At 42.3% G+C, this 21348-nt stretch overlaps 2 protein-coding genes across 3 annotated transcripts; both read right to left on the bottom strand.

The window, feature by feature from the left end:
- Positions 1 to 3211: 3211 nt before the first annotated feature.
- tmem196 (transmembrane protein 196) lies at positions 3212 to 10472 on the bottom strand. The gene is made up of 5 exons (XM_030411494.1): positions 10055 to 10472; positions 7367 to 7423; positions 5603 to 5738; positions 4542 to 4660; positions 3212 to 3925 (listed from the first exon to the last, which is right to left on the bottom strand). Exons 1-5 carry the CDS (start codon positions 10217 to 10219, stop codon positions 3854 to 3856), a joined length of 549 nt encoding a protein of 182 aa, XP_030267354.1. The 5' UTR covers positions 10220 to 10472; the 3' UTR covers positions 3212 to 3853.
- A 2250-nt stretch (positions 10473 to 12722) lies between these two features.
- On the bottom strand, positions 12723 to 17552 carry LOC115578407 (alpha-(1,3)-fucosyltransferase 9-like). 2 transcript variants are annotated; one of them, XM_030411354.1, is made up of 2 exons: positions 17369 to 17552; positions 12723 to 14507 (listed from the first exon to the last, which is right to left on the bottom strand). In XM_030411354.1, exon 2 carries the CDS (start codon positions 14498 to 14500, stop codon positions 13442 to 13444), a length of 1059 nt encoding a protein of 352 aa, XP_030267214.1. In that variant the 5' UTR covers positions 14501 to 14507; positions 17369 to 17552; the 3' UTR covers positions 12723 to 13441. The 2 variants fall into 2 exon arrangements, with proteins under 2 accessions (XP_030267214.1, XP_030267213.1); XM_030411353.1 differs by lacking the exon at positions 17369 to 17552 and adding an exon at positions 14852 to 14940.
- Positions 17553 to 21348: the final 3796 nt, after the last annotated feature.

Genomic DNA, 21348 nt, shown 5'->3' with positions numbered 1-21348 from the left:
AAGTTGGTTATTTTTTACATATTTAAACAAACCATATTCAATATTCAAATATTTAGTTTTACATTTTTTATAAAAATAAAGCAAGCAAACTCTTGGTATCAAAGATTCTGTAATAGTTCAGTTATTATTGTATGAACAGGTTGCTGCTTTTACATTTTGCACGTTGTTATAATTTGTAAAAGTGTAATTTTAGCCGTTTAGTTTGACATTAAAATGTAATCTCCAATGTGACGTGTAATTAAATGTTGTATATTTTTGTAATAAAACATTTGTATCCCTCAAAAATCAGTGTATTCTGGTACATTTCAAATTTGATTATTGTATTTACTCATCATAAGTTGGTGAATAAAGCCACAAACACTTTCTCATCCTGACCTGAAACATGCACAACTGAAGCAACACGCTACAACATCAACTAACACAGGGAGGACTTTATTCCGGGTACTCCTTCATGTTAGGCCATGTCTTAATGTCAAAATCTAGAACAATATTTTAAGTGACGCTGAGCTCAAATCCACTGGTGTATATTCAGACAACAGAGCTGGAACCTTGAAACATCCCTGCACAGCGTTACTGTCCACACTGTGCAGAGAGCGCAGGAAGGGGCGCTTAGCAGGAATCCAGCAGGGCAGCCTCAGCAGGTTGATCCGGGGTTCTTCACAGTACACTGAGTCACTTAAATCTTTCCATTTCTTCGCCAACATGACCTTTGTTACATAAACTCAAAGGTGTGTACTGCATAACACTTACAAGGATGCTGTATGCGTACACACCTCTGAGTTCACAACAATTGTGATTGGTCTCTTACGAGCTGCTCATCCGTCAGAGATCACATTGATTCTGTATCCTGTTCTTACCTGCAATGACACGTTAAGATCATTAGGGTGACCTGAGGTGTCAATTAGTGCCACTGTTGCACACGCACACGCACACACATAGACACCTGCACAGAGAAATACACTTGTACAAACACACACAGCCAAATCTAGTGTTACTGTTTTCTGACAGAGCAGCACCACAGGAGGTCACATGATTCAGCATTTCACAAACTCACAGCCACACACACACACACACACACACAGCCACACACACACACACACACACACAGTGCAGTGCAGATCTTGTGCTCTCTTGGGTGCCATGGGCCTCTCCTGTCTGTTGTCACGGTGATAAAAAGTGACGTTGGTTTCTTAGTCAGCAAGAGCACCCAGCGGCTTCTGCTGCTGTGGGCCCTGCTGCACACACACACACACACACACACACACACACTTCGTTGTAACACCATAATGAGGTATTGAGCTGTGAGGTGTTGTCAGAGGAATTGTATATCTTCATTAGGAGTCACAGCTGTGTGTGTGTGTGTGTGTGTGCAGCATGTGACTGTGTGCGATATCCTCTTTTTACTGTTTTACGGCTCTGCTTTGCTTTGTGAAGCACTTTATATTTACAGGTTTGAGAGGCGCTATAAAACACATCTACTCAGACGTTTAACTTTACGATGAGTGTGTGAACGGCGACCTAACAGGCAGGAGAGTGATGGTGGACCTCCTGCCTGTCAGGTCGCACTCAGGGAGCGACACTGTTTGTCTGCCATGACGGCGGCACACCAAACAATGTTCTCAGTGCTCGTGTTCATGTGTAGAGACCCTGGTGATACTACCAGCAAAGTTTCATGTTGTGTCGAGACTTCTTACTGTTTTTAAAAATAGAGATTTTGATGCTATCATAAAAGTGCCCGTAGCACTCCCATTGAAAATTGGCTTGCCCGAAAATGAAACTAAGGTAAATCTTAAAAGTGCCTCTTTTGTCGTAATTATGCTTTTACACAAAGGTTTGACTCATATTCAATCACAAATAAAGCCTCGGTTGCTTTTTGGCGAGAGTTTCACTTTAAACTGAGGTCCCATAGGAACAACCTCCTTTAACTTGCTGCACTTTGATTAATGTTGCCGTGAGGTGTTCAGGTTGTCAGTGCGTTCATCAAAAAATCTACTTTAAAGCAACACTATGTACATTTCTGTCAAAAGAGTCTCTTTTAATCCATCCATCTTCTGTAACCATTCCTCCAAGCTAACCACACTCTCATGTCCAGTGCCGTGTTCCAATATCCATACTTTCCGTACTTACTATACTTAGTTTGAGTACGTAGGGTGTTCCGATATCGATCGCAGTGAAAAGAAGTGTACTTAAAGGACCCGGATGTTGCACTCATAACGGCAAAATCGTTGAGTGTGCAACGATGTACACTTTGCGCACTCAACGGCCGCCATCTTGTCTACGTAGCGGAAGAAGCGGAGCCAGGCAGATGCACTCCGCTCTGATTTTTTTTTTTAAATAGCTTCTGAGACAACAGCGCCTGCAGCGGAGCCATATACATAAAAAGTAAAGCCGTAGATGTCTTATGTTCACCGTTCAAAGCGGGATGTTTCTGGCAGGCGACGAGCTGCGGCGGCTGGCGCGATCGTAATTTCCGGTAAGTGCACCACGGAGTATTAGATTTGGAACAATACTCACCTGCTGAAATCTGCGTACTTAGTAAGTGTGGATAGTGTACTACGTTTAAGTGTACTCATGGAAGTATGGATATCGGAACACAGCACAGGTCTTCAAATACCAAGCCGGGCCTTTAGCATCGGTACCGAGTCCTAAATGTCCAATATGTAAGAAATGGCAACCCGTTTTTCATTCTCAGAACAAATGGGGGCAGAATACCACCAGAGTAACCGCCAACTGCTGCTAACTGCACATTACATAAACATCCTTGATTGTAGGTACTGTTAGCACGTTAGCTCAGTTAGCCGTGCAGTGTGCTTGACGACCAGGGGAGTGTTGGGTTTCACACCACAGGCACCGGATCTTTGGACTGCTGGGAGAAAGTGGTTTCAGGCCCAGTGCTAGCCAGTTAGCATGCTAACTTAAGTTCACATGGACATCTTTGACATGTCGTCATGCCTGTTAATATTATAGTAACTTTTGAATGTTTTAAACTAAAATTGTTACTTATTGCACCTTTAACTCAAAGTGCTGGGATCTGACTGGGAACGAGAGTCAATAATCAACTCTCTCTCTCAAAAATGACTTTAAAAGTTAGATGGTTTGCCTTGAGTCAGTGCCTTGATTATAATTATACCAGGTGAGCAGAAAAAAAAGTCATAACGAGCATTACTCCAAAAATGATCCATGCTGCAAAACCATGTCATATATGTCATACTTTAATTTAATTCACTTTTATAAGAAGCATTTATAAAAATATGTTTGATTTATAAGTACGCCTAGATTCCTGAAATACAAGCATGGATATACAGTACAGTACATTGCACATAATTTCATGTCAAAGCATTCCATTATCAGATGGTACATACACTTTTACTGTAGGCTATTCCAAGAGCTGCATTCCATAATCCCACAACAAGACAGAGAGAAGAATAACTGAGACTGAAATAGCTCTTCATAAACAAGTGAATCAGCTGCATGCTCGATTTGTGCTCATCACTTTGAGGCATCTGATTAGACACAGTCCCTCCTTCCTGCTCATTAGTTTAAAGGCCAGATGATGTCACGCAGATGGTGTCACCTGAATTGTCACCCAAATGGCGGCTCTCTGTCCTCTTTGAATCCATGTTTGCATAAATATTCAGAAGCACTTCTGCCTCCCTGTTGTTTTTCAAAATGTCCTTCTTAAACGGAAGAAGAAGGGCTCCGAGGCGAGAGACTTGCTTTCACTCCCTGCAGCCACAGTATAGTTCCTGTGTATGCTGTAGGACGTGTGGAAAGACAAACATGCTGTATTTGTCGTCTGACAGCAAGTGACTAATGAGCTGTCTGTGTGTGGTTCGCCTTTGTTAACTCGTCATCACGGGGACGATGCCGTGTGTCCGTTGTAGGAGATCTGGGGAATGCCATTACTGGAGTTGTCCAGGATCTCCTGTTAGGGGACACACAAACAAACCTCGTAACTTAGTACTGCCCAAACACTTATGCGGAAATCACCTGAGATCATGAAACATCATTGTAGTGACTTGTTCCTCTCAAATTAAAAAACAACAAAACGAACCTAAGCCACTGAGGGGCTGCTGTTCTGGTACTTAGTAGCTGACGCATCGTCTTCCGGGTCCAGTGAATGAATCAAACACTTGTTGTGTACACCAAACATTTATTCATGCTTGCGCTCTTAACAAATAAGCGACCTCAGCCTAACTATGCACACACTTATATTAACTCTGTCACTTGAATGCAACTCAAACAAAAGGCTCACATGTTTGCCACAACGCAACAAAAGACGATGACGACGACGACGATGACGACAACGACGGTCAAAAACTGTGTGCTTCCCCCAGTCAACAGCACACCTGCTGAGTAATTACCTGTTGTTCAATTTATCAATTCCCTGCACCCCACAGCACAGAGTGTCACCTACTGTGGCATCCAGGTATTACACAGAAAATACACAAACAAACCAAAAAATGGCTCTAACAATCATAGTCCTTGAGCTAAATGTCTAACTGACCAATAACAGGCTCTCTCTGGCTGTCATGTCTTACCTTCTCGGTCATCTCGTGCGAGTGGTGCAGCGAGTGTTCCCTCTCCAGGAACATCCTCTGCTGCTCGGAGCTGGCCAGGCGGCAGGTCAGCCACGTGGATAATGTGCAGGAGGAGATTCCTGGACAAGAGAGGACAAGAGCAACCAGCTGAGGAAACAACATGTGGCTTCTTGTTGAAATGAAAAAAGAGTGGGATGTGCCTCTGTGACGGCAGCGAGGGTTTGTGTGTCCAGACTGAAGTTCATGGTCCTGAGAGGATGAATCTACTGATTTTAGTGATCTTCTTACTAACTCTACCAACAGGGTGAAGTTTTCACTCACCCACTGAAATGTCTTAACCACTATTGGTAAGACTGTTTCATGAGGAGCCAGTGCCACCAAAATATATTCTATTTTGTCGACTATACCTGAAAACAAATGCCCCGACTATACTTTGTGCTAACTGGCAAATTTTAGCCTACATATGGCATACATACTAAAGAAAGATGGACAACATGTAAAACATTACAGCTGTCAAACATCAGCATGTTAGCATTGCCGCTGAGAGTCGCCCTGTTAGTGTAGCGTCAAAGTGTTTTTACGATGAGTTAATGAGAAACCTTTTTTTGGAAACTGTCTTAATTTTTCTTTTGTGAGTTTATTTTGTTTAAGTAGAAGATGAAGTATTAAACATCTCCTGGCTGAAACTACACAGATTATTGGACCTCTAGAGGAACAAAGTGGTATCACATGCTAACTTCAGCAGAACATCAACACAGTACACAGACAGCTTTAAGATAACGCCAACACGGTTCGGCCATGTCACATCACACACCGTCAGGACCATGAGACACATTCTGGGGGAGATCCTTTAAAAAAGTGTTTGATTTGATTAATGGAGGAACATTTGACTGTGCTGTCTCCTGTGATCTGAGTTATAATGCAGGTTTGGGATAATCGACAGTATAGATCAGGCTAACCTATATCTTTACAGAGACATACTCTAACAGCATTGTATTATGACGCCATGCCACATACGGTGGGCTGTATATTAATGACAGTGTTGCGTGCTGTTTGTTTACCCAGACAGGCCAGAGTCATGGCAGCCAGATGGATGGAGTGCATAGAGTCTGGTCGTTTGTTCAGCGCCCGAACAAACTGGAAGTTGAGGATGCCGCCGATCAGCCCACAGATACAGCATGCTGAAAACAGGATCATCTGCGGGCCAGAGACGGAGAGAAAGGTTTATGTTGATGCAAAGGGCACAATTGATATCCTATCAACAAAACAGTAAACAAGCTGACAGCGTGTGATGGGACGGGAGATATACACAGCGATACTGAGCTCCCATCTCCATCAGTCGGCTGTTTTTTGGACGCCGGCTGCTCTGATGAGTAATGCGAATCAGTCAAAATAAATCTGATTTCCTATTAGAAAATTGGATCGCTCTCAAAGCAAACTGTCTCTTCCAGAAATATTGCACGCTTGTAAATATGCTTGCATCACTCACTGGCCGTATTTCTGCTTGTGTATGTGTGTGTGTGTGTGTGTGTGTGTGGCTGATTTTACTCTCAGTATTTAATCATTCAATCACATTTTACGGATTCCTTCCTTAGAACTGCAATCAGCAACTCACGCCCAGTATGAGAATCTTCCTGTTTCTCCAGGGGAAATGATGCACTGTCGTTATTTTGCAATCAGTATAATAAAATCCAATCGATTCAATTCTACTCCTCATTTATCGTGTGTGTGTGCATGTGTGTGTGTCTGGGAACTCAGGCTTTCGTTCACCGCTGCCGGTACAGATGCCTTTAGTGCCTTTAACCACATGAAAAACGGGCATCTCCAATTTCAGTCATTACCCGGTGAAGTGTGGAAAGCGGCTGGCAGGAGTCCGGAGCCAAACCAACCTAATGCAATCATCACCCCACAGGCTGACAGGGAGGGAGGGAATGGAAGGAGATGAGGAGAGGAAGATGGAGAGAGTGAGGGCATCCAGAATGAGATTGAAGGCAGATGGATGGGAGTGATGGGAAAGGAAAGGCATGAGGTTAAAGACGGCGACAGAGACAATAGGTGGGGATGGATAGGATGAGACGGAGGGGGAGAAAGGTTGAGGGATGTCTCTGTTACAGCCGATTGTGCTGACATCGATCCATCATTAGTGCTCTCCCCATAGGAGACAGAGACAGTCGGAGGGAAACAAGAAGACTTTGTCACACAGAGAGACCGTGAGGCCATCGGCGGGCAGAAGAAGAAAAAAGAAAAGATGGAAACGACAGAAAGAGAAGAGAGGTGACTGCTTGTCTCCTCTGGTTTCCTCAGATGTCTTTTACAGAGAACACTGTGCTGTATGGCCCTGCTGTGGAGGAGGGCAACACACACACACACACACACACACACAGATATTTACATACACCAGACAACATGTATCAGTCAGTGTGTATCAGTGGTAACAGGGGATCTTGTTGCCGAGCAGAAGTTAAAGGCAGGGAAGGACATTCATGAGACAGATGATTACTGAGTCTCATCTCCAGATTGTCAAATACCAAAACTTTGGGTTAGAATTTAGTGCAGAATACCGACCCATAAGGTAAAGTACTCCACAACCTGGCAGTGAGACTTAACAAGCAACTATGTTTCTCCAGAATCATCTTCCCCACCAGCGCTGAAGTTAACCAGCTGCTGGCTCAGATGTGTGTCACACCACTGAGAGCCGTCTGTGTTTGCTGCAGCAGGAAGCACTATTCAAACAAAAAGGCCAAAATCAAATACACAGAGAGAGGTCAACAAGAGAGGCTACAGGCTGTCACCAAGGGAAAAAGACAGCTTATAAATGTACTTACAATGAGACCCGTCCTCTTTCGAGCACACAGCACTCCGCACATCCCACAGACCAGAAACTGGAGGGAGACAGAGAACAACACATGACTACATGAACATTTCCAAAGGTGTAATCAGTTCAAATCACTGGGTAAGAAACTATGTCAGACTATCTTCTATCGTCCCTCCTCTCTCTCCGTCTTCACAACAGGAAGGGTGAATGTATTCTTTTCACTCGGCTATGCAGATGCAATTTTCTCCCTCTATAAATAGAGTGTGTCGATGTGGGCTCGCAGCCATGTTGTCCTGGATGTCAATGATTCAGACTGAACTGGAGCAGCATGCCGGTGTCTGACGCTGGCAGAGAACACTTACAAGTGGGACAGTGCAGTGAGCTGAGGGCTGCAATGTTTCTCTGGAAGCTGTCGTCAGGGTGTGTGTGTGTGTGTGTGTGTGTGTGTGTGTGTGTGTGTGCGTGTGTGTGTGTGTGTGGACTATCAGCCATATCTTCATCACAGGAGGGGGTTTTGCTAAGCTGGCCGCTCTGGAAAGTGGAACTTAAAGGGTAACTCCACCAACTTTCTACATAACAGTGTGATACAGGCCTTCAGCAGTGCTACCACATTATGTGAAGTTTTAGTATAAAGCCTCTTGTGGCTCCACAGGAAGCTGCATGTGATCTGATAAACTGCCACCAGTGACGTCGATCTGTGGATTTTGCATTGCGGGGGGAAACAGGCATTATTCTGGTTCTGTTGTATCTATTTTTAATCATTTGTTTTAAAACCATCCATAATGAGTCCAGCAGTGTGGACAGCTTTTAATACCTGCAGCCTACATTACCCACAATGCAACTTTATCAGCTTTAAATGACTTTTCTTCATTTTATTGTGGGACATAAGATAAAAGTTCAAATGAGAATTTGAGCTTCTCATTATTCCAGGATACAATAATACAAAACTTTCTAGCACTGATTGGTTTAAACAATAATTGAGGCTTTTGATGCAGAATTGACACAGTCAGAAATCATGATGGATGCGATCAGGAGTGTATCAGACGACCCTCCAGTTATCAAATCATTGCATGTTAACTTGGAACGATAATAAAACAAATAACAGAATTTATTCCATGTGAAGAGAAACTTGAAATGTTCAGATGAGTATCAGATCTGAACGAGGATCACTTTCCCTGTTTCAGCAGGATCTATTTGATGTTTTCTGCTTCTAGAGATAGATAGATAGATAGATAGATAGATAGATAGATAGATAGATAGATAGATAGATAGATAGATAGATAGATAACAGCGGCCGGTCAGTAAGTCTTAATGACTTCCAGCTCCTGAGAGCAGATCTTTGGTAATCAGGAGACGGGTGGCTGACTCAGCATTCAACAGCTGTGTGGTCGGAGCACAGGGACCTCTCGTTGCAACATCTCAAATATACAATTTATATATAATGTGATATCACGAGCTGCTTCCTTTCTGTTTGTCTGTCTTTCATCCACATATTAACACCTTGTGAGTATCTAATCTTCTCCAGACTTTGCTGGTATGTTTCTCTCTGCTCCAGGCACAGCACTGTTACCCCGGCTGCAGCAGTACTTACTGTAAAGTAGCATGATTCAAGGTCATATACAGCTACTAAAAATACATGAAACTCAACTTTTCATTGCTCAGCAGCTGCATCAAGACAATGAGGCTTACATTAGCAGTGTAACAGGAGGAGACGTGCAGGACAGTGTGAGGATGATTGTGCGTAAAAGCTTTGACCCTCCAGAAGCACAGAGCAACAACTGAAGCATGAATTAATGAAAGCAATCTTTAGATGTTTACTTCCTGCACGAGGCCTCTCCAGCATCTAATGGACAAACACAACCACATGTTCAGTCTTCGCCTCCTCTGGGGTTTCCATACTAGGAGGGATGAACCAAAGCTTCCAGCCAGTGATGAATATTATATCAACAATCACACGAGTGAACAAAAATCAGTCTGATACTTGAATGTATCTGAAAACAGGCGTTTAACTTTGTGCAAAACCAACAAAATGATACAACGAGTCGCGCCAGAAAAAAGTCAGTTTGACGAGTTTTGATGGATGAAGTTTTAGTGGTTAGTTTTATATTGATATGAAGTATTTATTTGAATATCATTTTAGAACACAGCTTCCACAGGCAGGCTAACATCTGTTCAGCCAAAGTCATAATAAAACCACACTTAACCTAATTCCATAGAAGGATCTTTCCCTTTATGAGGACAATTACATTCATAAATGTAAAAGGGGCACAATGTAGTTTTAGAGAAAGAAAATCCAAACTGAGTATCAATGAGGTAATAATACAAACTCAGATATATTTCTTTTTTCATAACTGAATCAACAAAGTTCTCAGAGGAATATAAGGTCCCAGAACACGGCTTGAAGCTAGAAAGCTGGCGGGGTCCGCCACATATAGACAAAGTAAAACAGCATGAAATTGTGTTGGTTTGTTTGTTCAGTCATGTTCAGGAAGAGAGTTTGTTTGTCCAGGCTTCATTAAAATGTCTTCTCTAAAATGACACAGTGCGCCTTTAATACTCACTCAGTCACACCAGGGGATCTGAAAACATACTCACAGAGGAGGACACGTAAACATTCCGACAGTTCCCCCAACTTGTACCTCTTCCTCTACCCACCATGAATAAAGAAAAGTAAGTAAAAGTTGTTCTGAGGACGTACACAGAGTCCGCTCCACACCGGGGACGCGTCGCCCTGCTGCGGCTTGTGCTGGCCCCGGACCCAGCTGATGCCCACAGCCCCCAGGACGATGCTCGCCACACCCAGGCCCACCTCCACCACGGACAGCAGGAGCAGGCTCCACAGGATCTTGCGGCTGGAGCACATCCTGCCCCGGGCATCTCTCCAGCTCCAGCAGGAGGAGGCGGCAGGAGGCGGAAGGATGGGCGAGAGAGGAGTCCCCTTCTCGGTGCTCCGAGGGCGGCGCGGCTCTACTGCTTCATTCCCGGCTGGAGAAGAGGGGATATCCGAAGAAACAGAGGTCCAGATAGAGGAGAAAGGTTCGCAAAGTGAACAAAACTGGCGGAGAGGAGCAGCGGGCTCTGCGGCGCTGCGCTCCAAGTTCCTCCGGCTGCTGAGGCGCGTGTGTGCCGCCTGGCGCTGTCCAGGGTACTTAAGGACCACTGCAAACACACACACACACACACGCACGCACACACTCACACACACTCACACACACACACACACACACACACACACACACACACACGCACGCACACACTCACACACACTCACACGCACGCACACACTCACACACACACACACACACACACACACACACACATGCTGCACGAAATCGCGCGCTCTCACACGCGCGCCATCCTGAGCCAGGCCTCCGCCCTCATGTGGAAACACTGAACACACGATGGAGTGATTATTATAAATTATGATATTAATTATTAAACATTAATTATTATAAATACACTGACACCAAATAAACTACGGGGCACCGATTGTGAAGTTGTGCATGCTAAAATAAATAAACAGCAACTTTTTGCCACATTTAGCAAAACAACATGTATAAAAAACACATGAATTTTTGAATGTTACTTGTTTAATCGGAATTAAAAATCTAAATCTAAATGATAAATGCTAAATGTAAATGTTAGATATAAATGTTAATGTTAAATATAAATATAAAGATAAATATAAATGTTAAATAAATATAAATGGTAAATGTTAAATCTAAATGTCACGGGTGAAATTAAATATTTAGCTAATATGCAGATCTACAGTGCCTGTCACCGGGAATGAGCGCTTGCCGCGGTGTTCTTCGGGTAGTCAGTGGAGTGATTGTGCTGCACTGTTAGCTACATCTCTTCACCTGCTGTCATCCTGCCAGCATGTCCAGAGATGTAGCTGGAAACTTTGGTAGGGCTGTTGATACTCATATGGATACACTCCGTCATGGATGCGAAACGTCACAATCGGCGCCCCGTAACAAAGAACAAGTCAGGCAGGTTCACAGCAACTGTCGACAACAAGACGAGTCAAAGCACACAGAACTAACACATGTTGCTATTCGTACACATTATTATCCAAGAAATATATAAGATAGAGGATAAAGAATCAACTTTAATGAAATAAAACACATTGAAATGAAGAATGAACAATTCGAGTAAGTTGAGTAAAAGAAATGATTACTTAGGTAAGAGTGACGTCATCCCTATAAATACTACTTAAAAAGTATCTCAAGCACCAAAAGTACAAGTTAAAGTAAATGAAGCGGATATTAACATGTATCTGCTGTGTACTTGTGGTAACTTGGCGTTGGTGTTGTTAGCCTGGCTAATTATCAGCTCTCATATCCAGCATTTTTCTGATGATCTTAAATTTTGATTTTATGATTTTAAATATCTGACACAAATACACAACAGATAAGATCAATCAGTTTATGAATGATGCAGCATGAAGGCTGCACAGCATCTAGTGACTATAGTCAGTACAGTAGTGAAATACTCCAGTAAAGTAAAGTATAAACTTAAGTACAGCTTACTTTGGCACCACACTTTGGTGCATAGAAACTGAATGACTCTCCACACATCATTATCATAACTGAATTGGTCTAAATGCAACTGCAAATGATTCCCTTCATCTCTCATGGATCAGAACTGGATCTGAAACATTCCCCACGGCAGCAGACTCAAAGATTTTCTTTATAAAATTACAGCAAAGTAAAATATTCTGTTCCAGCTGTGAACTCTAACCCACCTGCTGCACCTGTCAGAGGGCCAACACCTTGTTCCTTAGGGCCAATTGTTATGTTTGTAGCTGGTGACATGCAGAAGCATCATACAGAAACAAGCGTGTGAAACTGGTTTTTGTTCCATTCTTACTCAACACTTAGTTGTCAGATCACGTACACATCTCCAGTTTTCAGTCCGTTTGCTTCTTTGTCTCCGTCCCAGCTGGAGGAAGTTTTGATGTAATTGTGCAATCGCCCTGTGATCCTCACTCCTTATCACCTTGTAAACAGTCAAGCCAACTGAGTCTCTTCAGTATGTTTCATTTCTGCGTTAAAATGTCTGAAAATGAACTTTGATATATAATTTGTTCATATGTTGTTATGTACTTACATTAACCCAAATCCACTTTACTCTCATTCAGTTATGGAGGCACCAGGAAACAAGTCAGTATTGTCCTTTATGATGGGTTTTTCTAATAAAAGGCCTGTGTCAGCCTGTGATTCATATATTTAGTTGGTTTAGTTTATTTATTTATTTAAGTTAGGTTATCCAAGAAGCTAAAACCTAAAAATGACAGATGAAGCAGGACTAACCATGTAGAAAATATTGAGGTATCCACGAAATACGAACTTAATTGTCACATGTAGTTAACTGTGCTGATGATTAAATAGATTTTAATATGAATCAAGTATATAAATACACATTTATCCACCTTGTAAGTTCAATTTAACACATTCCAGGTCATTCAAATTGATCCATTATAAATACAATATATAATAAAATAATACACAAGTACAAATGAGGTGATTTTAAAAGATGTATTCACTCAATACAAGGTGAACTTTCTTCTCATGGTATCAGCTTAAATTGACTCTGAAATGACCAAACTCTGTGACATACACATTTGATAATTAAATACTTTTATAATGATTTTAGATACAAGCTAGAAGTAAAGCAAAAGTTTCACATCTTCTTGAAAAAGTAAAATAATCCCTTGAAAGATTCATAAAACATTTTGGACATTAGTGGTGAAGCACAATCACAGAGTCTATACAAACCATCTTTTAACCCAAATATATTTACTTTACCATCCCTCTTCTTCAGCTCCAAAGCTATTTATTTAATGTCTTTCTGATGTGTGGATACACAACATAAAGAAAACATGAATTAATACCTACAACAGGTGTTTAAAGGAAGTACTGGACATAAACTCCATCTCAATCAGTCTAACTGGAGAATCTGGGAAAAGCACAAACGGGACACAGTCCAATGTACAAGAACAATAAAAGAGGATTTCTCCTCATAGCACGATTCTAATTGGTCTTTTTAATCAGTACAGAGGAACAGTAGACCATTAAACGCATCACTCAAAGAACCACTTGTTCAGATTTTTAACAACTCTGTACTCCCTGTGCAAGGCCACGTGACGACAGGCCTGGCAGATAGCGTATGCAAACTGGTGCTGCTCGGTGAGATGACGTCTGGGCGTATAGAACTGCCGCCAATCAAAGTATCTCATATAAGCCTCATTGTCTTCATCCAGCTTCTGGATGAACTCAGCCAGTGTTGCAGCATCAGGAAAGTCGTTGACGTGAATGAAGGAATTTCCTGGGGCAAAATCCTCATAGTTCATTCTCGGTGGGCCCAAAACTATCGGCACGGTGCCGACTGCAAGAGGCCCGTTGAACTTTTCTGTGATGTAGTCTTTGTGAATAGAATCTTCAAAGGAGAGAAAGAATTTGCAGCTGCTGACAGTCTGGAAATAGTTTTCACTGTTCATCATCTCTTCAGATGAGCTGTCAAAGATGTCCACCTTAATGTGCTTTTCAAGCTCTCTGTAGTAGTTTAGCCCAACGTCTGATTTATTTAGCAGCTCAATGCTTTCCACAATCCAACAAACCGATCGCTCCTTCGTGGGCAGCACAAACTCCCCATTGGCCTCGTTCCCGGTTCCTAGTTTCCAACGTACGTGGATATCGGCGTCCTTCCTGTAGCTCAAGGTTAAATTAAAAAGGCCTTCAATGCCTTCTATCTTGCGTGTGTTGGATGGTGAGTCCATGTTAAACCAGATCCACCTCTGTAATCTGGTTCTGGGTGAGCTGGGAAGGTTGGACAGGTCGTCTTCAATAGCCTTATGAAATATCAAGATGTCTCGAGCTTTGGAGTATAAAGCTCTGTCATCGGTGAGGTGGCAGCTGTCAATATTAAAGAGCGTCTTACAGTCCTGAAAATCAAACTGTTTGTGGTTAGGCCAGAACCACAGCAGCAGTAAAGGTTTTTTCAGCTGCCCAGGATTAGCCGGATGAGGGTAACATCTCGGAGTTGGTGATGCCTTGTAGTACATGAAAAACAGGACCACGAATCCAGCCATGATCAGAATCACTGTCATGGTGGCATTTAGAATACCAGAAATGGAAGCCATGGTAAACCTGTCAGTCAAGAAGACGACTGCATTATTATCATTGGAAACACATCCCATAATCAATTATTAACAGTGTGCCACTTTAAAATGTTTTTGAAGTTACACAGAGTTTAGCTATTTAATCAAAAGTAGCAGCAAGTAATTCAAGCATTCATAACCTTAAAGTTGCCTACAGTGTCTAAAACAGTACCAGTAACCACAGCAAACATGAAAAGCCTTGACGTTAGTTTGAATTAGATGAGCATACATTTCATCACCACAAAATCCTCCTCCACTAAAAAGTGGTGTTACTGATCACTTTCAGAATGTGAAATGTGTAAAGCAAAGAGAAAGTTTGGTGAAAATACTCACTCGTGCCTCTGATCGGATAATGACACTGCTGCTTGTAAAGTGAGCTTGCAGCTCAGCAACAACCGAAGACTGAACAGGTCAGATCAGTTAAGCTTCCTGGCATTTTGTCTCTATTGTTATAGGTCACTCCCATTAGAAGCCATGGTTTACTGGGGCCTCACCCACTCAACAGACACTACTGTGTCGGCAGGTGAAACTTTGAGATTTCACTTTGAAACAATCTATTTTCATAAATATTGTGTATTTGGTTGTGATTCAGTATGAATGTGTGAGCCAATATCAGCAGATGTTCTATTTGGTTTTCATGAAACACCCATAGAGATCATGAACAACACTGTAACCTCTGTCTCTTTACACAGATTCTATGAAGAACTTCCCCCTTGACAGATACTCAACCAGCTGATTTGCATCAGGGAAATCATGTACTGAATTCATGTGAAGGCGTCAGAGGGAATAAACTGCTCATAGGTTTCTCTGGAGGGTCCCTGAACGACAGGGGCCGTCCCTGCTGCAAGGGGTCAGTTACCTTCTTTGTGATTTAGTCTGCGTGGATCGAGGTCTCTGTTTCTCTAAACAGAGATGTGAGATGTGGAGATGCAAATGGACAACAGACGCTGGAGGTTCAATTACATAAAGCAGTCTTTCCAGAAAAACAGAGTTTTTTTGTGATTGTTGTGGGCGAATTCATGTGCGATGGAATATGCGGGATATTTATGCAGTTTTATGCGATGAAATTGTGGGAACTTGCAAAAATTGTGGTTTGATAATAAGAGAAAAAAAAGTGATTCCCCCAACACCCTGTTCTCACGAGGCTACTACCTTAATGTAAAGAGTCATTTCTCATTACTTCCTATGATAAGCAGCTCACTACATCACAGAAAGTGCTGCCAATATTTAAGTTCTTGTTTTATTTCAGACCTTAATAAAAACATGGCTCAAACTTACAAAACATTGATGAGTCAAACAAGTTCTGTAGCTTTACAAAAGGAATATGCTACAACTTCTGTAAAAATGAATAAAGAAAATATAAAAACAATAAAATGTGTTTCCTGTTTTACAGAGGTAGCTGTACAAAACATCTTCTGTTAAAATAAGTGCTTCCAATGCACAAAGTGCATCTCTTACTGTACCGTACATTTACATACACTAACATACTTACAACTGTAAGGTTTTTGAAACTAGTATGATTTTTTTGTTGGCAAATGAGACTGATTTGCGGGCTTCATCATGGCTTCATCATGGCTTCATCGCGGGGTTTGCAGCTTTTTGATGATGTTCACGTCACTTCATAACGTTCCCATGGCAACAGGGGGAAATGGCTGCTCTTGTGTGAAGCAAACGCAACATTTTTCAACTTTCTGCTATGATATATGTGACTTTGGCAACGAAAATGAGGGGATTATGAAATCATGCAAGCCTGCATATTTCGCGCGGAAATCGGCAATTTATGCGGTGAAAGTGCGGCGTTTTTGAGAAAATGCGGCCCCCGCATAAATATGCGGACTTTGGCTGATTATGCACTGAATTATACGATCGCATGATCGCGTTTTTCTGGAGGGACTGATAAAGAGTCCAAAGCACAGCTGATGAGGCCAAAAGCAGGTATTGTTGTAATGAAGAGTGTTTTGTAGGAAGCTGGTGCAGTCTGATGTGGACGCAGAACAAGAACCGGATGTTAGATCTCTTTGATAACTAGATGCTGAGTGGCAGCAAATATCGATGATAAAGTTGACCTAACCTCTGTTACTTGTCTAAGTTCGTCCTCGATGGAAGTCTAATAGACTTGTTGTCACTGTGGTGTCTGCTGAAGTATTTGGCAGTGCGAATAAATTAGCATCTGATTAATATATTTTGAGTCTGATATGACTTTGTGTTTGATTTCCAACTGCACAATCTTCTAAAATAGAGTGTAATAGTGTATTTGGTTCTCCTGCTTTTTTTTAGTTTTGTTCTTTTGTGACGAGCCCACCTACTCTGTCTGTGATTGGTTGCTTGTATATTGACCTGTACCTGTATCAAGGCAGAGCTGAAGAAGACCATATGTTTCTAAATCTAGTACAGTTTATGATGTCTTATTACACATATGCTACCAGCAACGGAATACATGGTAACTGTTTCCAGTATATTCATGTATGGGTTTTAAACCTTCAATCGACTGGCTAATCGACAGAGTAAAGGTGGCCACTACAGGATGAATACAACTAAAAATATAGTTGATCCGTGTGTTGTTATAAGCTTTACTGTTCCAGAGGTATGTTCATGTTCTGCAGGAAAACAGAAGCAATGCCACACCACAGTAAAAGTGACAGGTTGAGTTCAATCAGGAGAAACCCGTGAATGAAGCAAAGATTAGTTCTGTTGTTTAGTGCTGAGGACGATTTGTCTTTGGAAGGTCTGAAATGCAGAGGCAGGAAGAGTAAAGCGCAAAAAACAAAATGGTTCAGTTGAACATCAGGGGAATTGATGGAGACAGGCAAGTAAGCAGGTGGTGACGGTGGCTGGGTAGAGTGGTCTCACCGGGTCACTGGGATTTAGCTGGAAGCACCGAAAGACCGGAGGAGGTGACGGTGTCAAACAAAGGCTTCCAAAGATGAGCACAGGAAACGTCCAAAACATCAGAGATTAAAAAGCAAAAACAAGAACATGTGAGTAAGTCACAAAGACAGTAACCTGTACTGAAGAGTCACAAGTACGGTACGGTACGGTACTGTAGAGGAAGTTGATGAGACAGAATGAATAACAGGTGCACTTCCAGGCTGCAGTGGATAACCACGCCCAGCACACACACACACACACACACACACACACACCTACACACACACAGTGACATGATATGTGATACCTGAGTCCTGAGATTGTTCCCAAGACCTGTACAGCAGGAACTGTGAGTGTGAGAGAGGGAATAATTGAGGCTTGTCTGGATACGAGGGGGCGTTTATGTGATATTGGAGAATTGTGTGTCGGGGCAGGAACATAACACAGCACATCACTTTCCCTTAGTCCTGCTTTTGTAGAGAGCAGTGGTGATCGCCTATTTAAGACAGGAGTCATGCTAAGATTTTACAGAGCCATTGGTATTGTAGAAGAAAGTAATTTTGCTGTTATGACTCTGCTGTTATATTGAAGAAGTTGTGGAAAATAGAAATGGAACAACTTCTCTTTTTGACTGCATTTTTTAGCCGTTTATTTACCAGACTCTGCTAACTCTCCTAGCCCCCCAACACTGTGGTTATTCACTGACGATTATAGCGTCAGTCAGCTGTCACAGTGAGAGGGAATCTAACCGGAAGGTGAATTATGTCCGTTCAGTCCACTACAACATTGTCTTTGTATTAATTGGTGACTTCCCTTTTACTGTACATGATGGTGAGCTCAAAGCCTTTTATATTGATTAACACACAACTGATTCACACAACTGGGAGTCACTTGTGCATAAAGCATAATGCAAATCAGCCCAGACTGTGGAGCAGGTTCTCCCAGACGCCCTCCTCCCTGAATCCAAACCTGTTGATCGCTGTTACCTGCATATGAGACTGGGCAGAAAGTCACTCTGGCCAAAGAGAGCTTTGATTCCTTGTTGTTAACTTCTGTCTCATCTGAACCAGCCACAGAATTGGAGCTGAAGAATTATTTTTTCTTCCATCTTTCAGTATGCAAGACAAACACATTGAGCTCTTCTAGCAGGTGCTGTCATGATCAGTTCATGCCACAAAAAACCCCAGACGCTATTTTAATGGTGAATAAAATGTGCAAATAACAGCGAAGCAGTCCAGAGCTTTGAGAATGTGTCTGTTTTTGTTGATACTAGTGTACCTTTCCCTCATATCAACAACAACAACACCATAAAATGATAATAATAATAATAATAATAAAAATAAAAATAATAATAATAATAATAATAATAATAATAATGATATAATAATGCATTCACTTGAAACACTTATGTCTAATCTAACCATGCAGAAATTTGGCTTTGGTCAAGTGTATCCATCCGCTTTTGCTTTGAGGTTATATGTTCTGCATCCATCCCATTATAGTAAAAGTTAAATTGAATCTAACTCAGAGTTCCAGCAGCAGTGAACAAATGTAATGTTAACACCTCTTTCCAAGAGCAGTGATGTGGATAACTCAGTGAAAACACGTAGTAAATAAAACCAAAGCAATGTTCATGTCAACAAAACATTGTTGTTTTATTAAATACTTTTTGATTGGTCCTTTAATATTCATTATATTATGTTGACAGTAGTTTGAGGATGTGAATACAGTTCCGTGTACAATTAATAAGAGAAAACATAATTTTAATGTTGCTTAAAAAATCCAGTCATGTGTAGCCTTGGGGTTGGAGTTTGTTTGGATCCAGATGAGAGTGTTAAGCACCACAAAAAGTTCTTCCACCAAGGAGTGTGTTAAGTGTGCTCTGGTGTCTCTCTCTCTGTTTGTCATAGGACCCTCCTCCCTCTCTACCTGAGCACACCTGAGGGTAATAGTTGCTCAGGTGGGGGAGGGGTCTCTCCTCACCTTTGTTTCCCTTGTCACAAACAGGTTTGGTTAAAACCTCCATGCATTTAAGGTGCTGGAGTTATCTTAGTTTGTTGCATTCCTTTGAGCTGGAGGTTACCAGTAGTTGAGTTATTCGCCTCTTCTGTTTTAGGTTTAGTTTCCGATTGGCAGTCGAGGATCTGTGAGGAACGACAGCTCACTGCGCGGCCGGTCCCGCATCGTCTCATCTTTTGTTCTTTTTGGCCGGGATCTTCAGCCCCCTTTGTTTGTTCTTGGTTTCTTTTGAGAATTATTTAACAAAGCCTGGTTAATTGTTTACATTGTGTGTGATGTCCTTAATATGTTGCATCCTCCAACCCCTTTGAGCCCGGTGTTTGAATTATTAACAGAGGCCATAACATATTGTCACTGATCGTTTCAAAGTAGTAAAGTTTGGTCAGAATACCTCCTCATGCCTTTAAGCTGAACATGATCTTGCTGTTTGGAAGGTGAGTGTGTAGATACTCTACACCGGCCAGACTCAGTACGTTTACATGCACAGTTTAGTCAGATTACAGTCATAGTTCGACTCTGCTACTCAATCAGACAACTGCAATTATCCGAGTATACATGCCTGTGAGAAAATCGAATTATTGTCTGGATCATGTCATACCCGGTACGCTAGGTGGCGCTGTACCCATTTCAACTAACAGATAACAGAAACACCTCCGGCTGACCTCTTTACCTCACCAGCAACAACAAACTGCCTCGGTATTCCAGAAAGATGGCGTACGAAGAGCAAGACGAAGCTACATCTTTGTACATTTCATATATGGTGTACATGATAATTACACACACTAGATGCACAATGGAGCTCTTTCTCTCTTTCTTTCAGTTATTTCGGAGGAAAGACGTCGCCGTCCTTCTACCTCCGGCTCACGGTCCCGGGAAAAAATCTTGCGCCTGCGCAAAAACACAAAATCCGATCTGATCTGATAGAACGTATACATGCAGGAGTAATGTGACTATCAATCGAATAATCTGGGTGTTTTAATTCGACTATGAGAAATCTGATCCGGGCCGACTGTTGTCAGACTAAAGCCTGGTTTATGCTTCTGCGTCGCGGTGACGGCGTAGCTACGTCATCGACCCTACGCCATCATTGAGCATTCGAAGTTCTGCGTCGAGGGAACGCGTTGTTCTGCAATTCACCGCCAAGCCGCTAGGGGGGTGTGGCTGTGTCTTTGTTTGGTTTCGGGGGGTTCATATCGGATTCCTTGGTTTTCTTCCGGTCAGACAGTAAACAATGGCAACTGAGATGGAGCGGGTGTTTTTGGAGATGGAGCTCGTGGATATTGAACAACAAATGCTCGTACCACAAAAACTTCAAAAATGGCGGTGTTGTTATACTGTTGACCGGAAAAGCAACTGCCGGGAATGATGTTCTGAGCAGACCAATCACAATCCTTGCCGTTCGCGTCTCGACGCGCCGACGTGACGTGTAGTCAGGATTTTTTGGAGGCGCACGTCAGGCTACGGCGTAGGGTCCGCGTAGGGGTCTGCGTCGACGACGTAGCTACGCCGTCGCCGCGACGCAGAAGAATAAATCAGGCTTAAGGTGTATACATGCATCTTAGAAATCCCATCATAGTCGGACTAACGCAGTAATTTGGTTTTCTCGAGTGTCATGTAAACGCGCTGTGTGAGACCGAACCGGTCTGACAGGTTAAACTTGCTGCAGTTTCTCTCACCTCTCGTTAGCCTTCAGATGTCATGCTTGACTAACCTGACTCCCTGACTTACCAGCTGGACCACTACTGTGTCAGCGTGTCAAACTCTGAGATCTCACTTGATAAAGATGGTGTATTTGGTTGTTATACATTTTCAACTATTAGTTCTACAGAGAAAAATACATGAATGTAGTCACCTCGCCCTTTTAATATTCATAAAGAATACTGTCATTGTCAGAATCAAACACAAATCCCCATGTGGACATTACATGAGCCCAGTCACAGAGA

This window comes from Sparus aurata, chromosome 3 (assembly GCF_900880675.1).
Source record: "Sparus aurata chromosome 3, fSpaAur1.1, whole genome shotgun sequence".
Lineage (NCBI taxonomy): Eukaryota > Metazoa > Chordata > Actinopteri > Spariformes > Sparidae > Sparus > Sparus aurata.
This window is presented reverse-complemented; position numbering and strand designations above follow the sequence as displayed.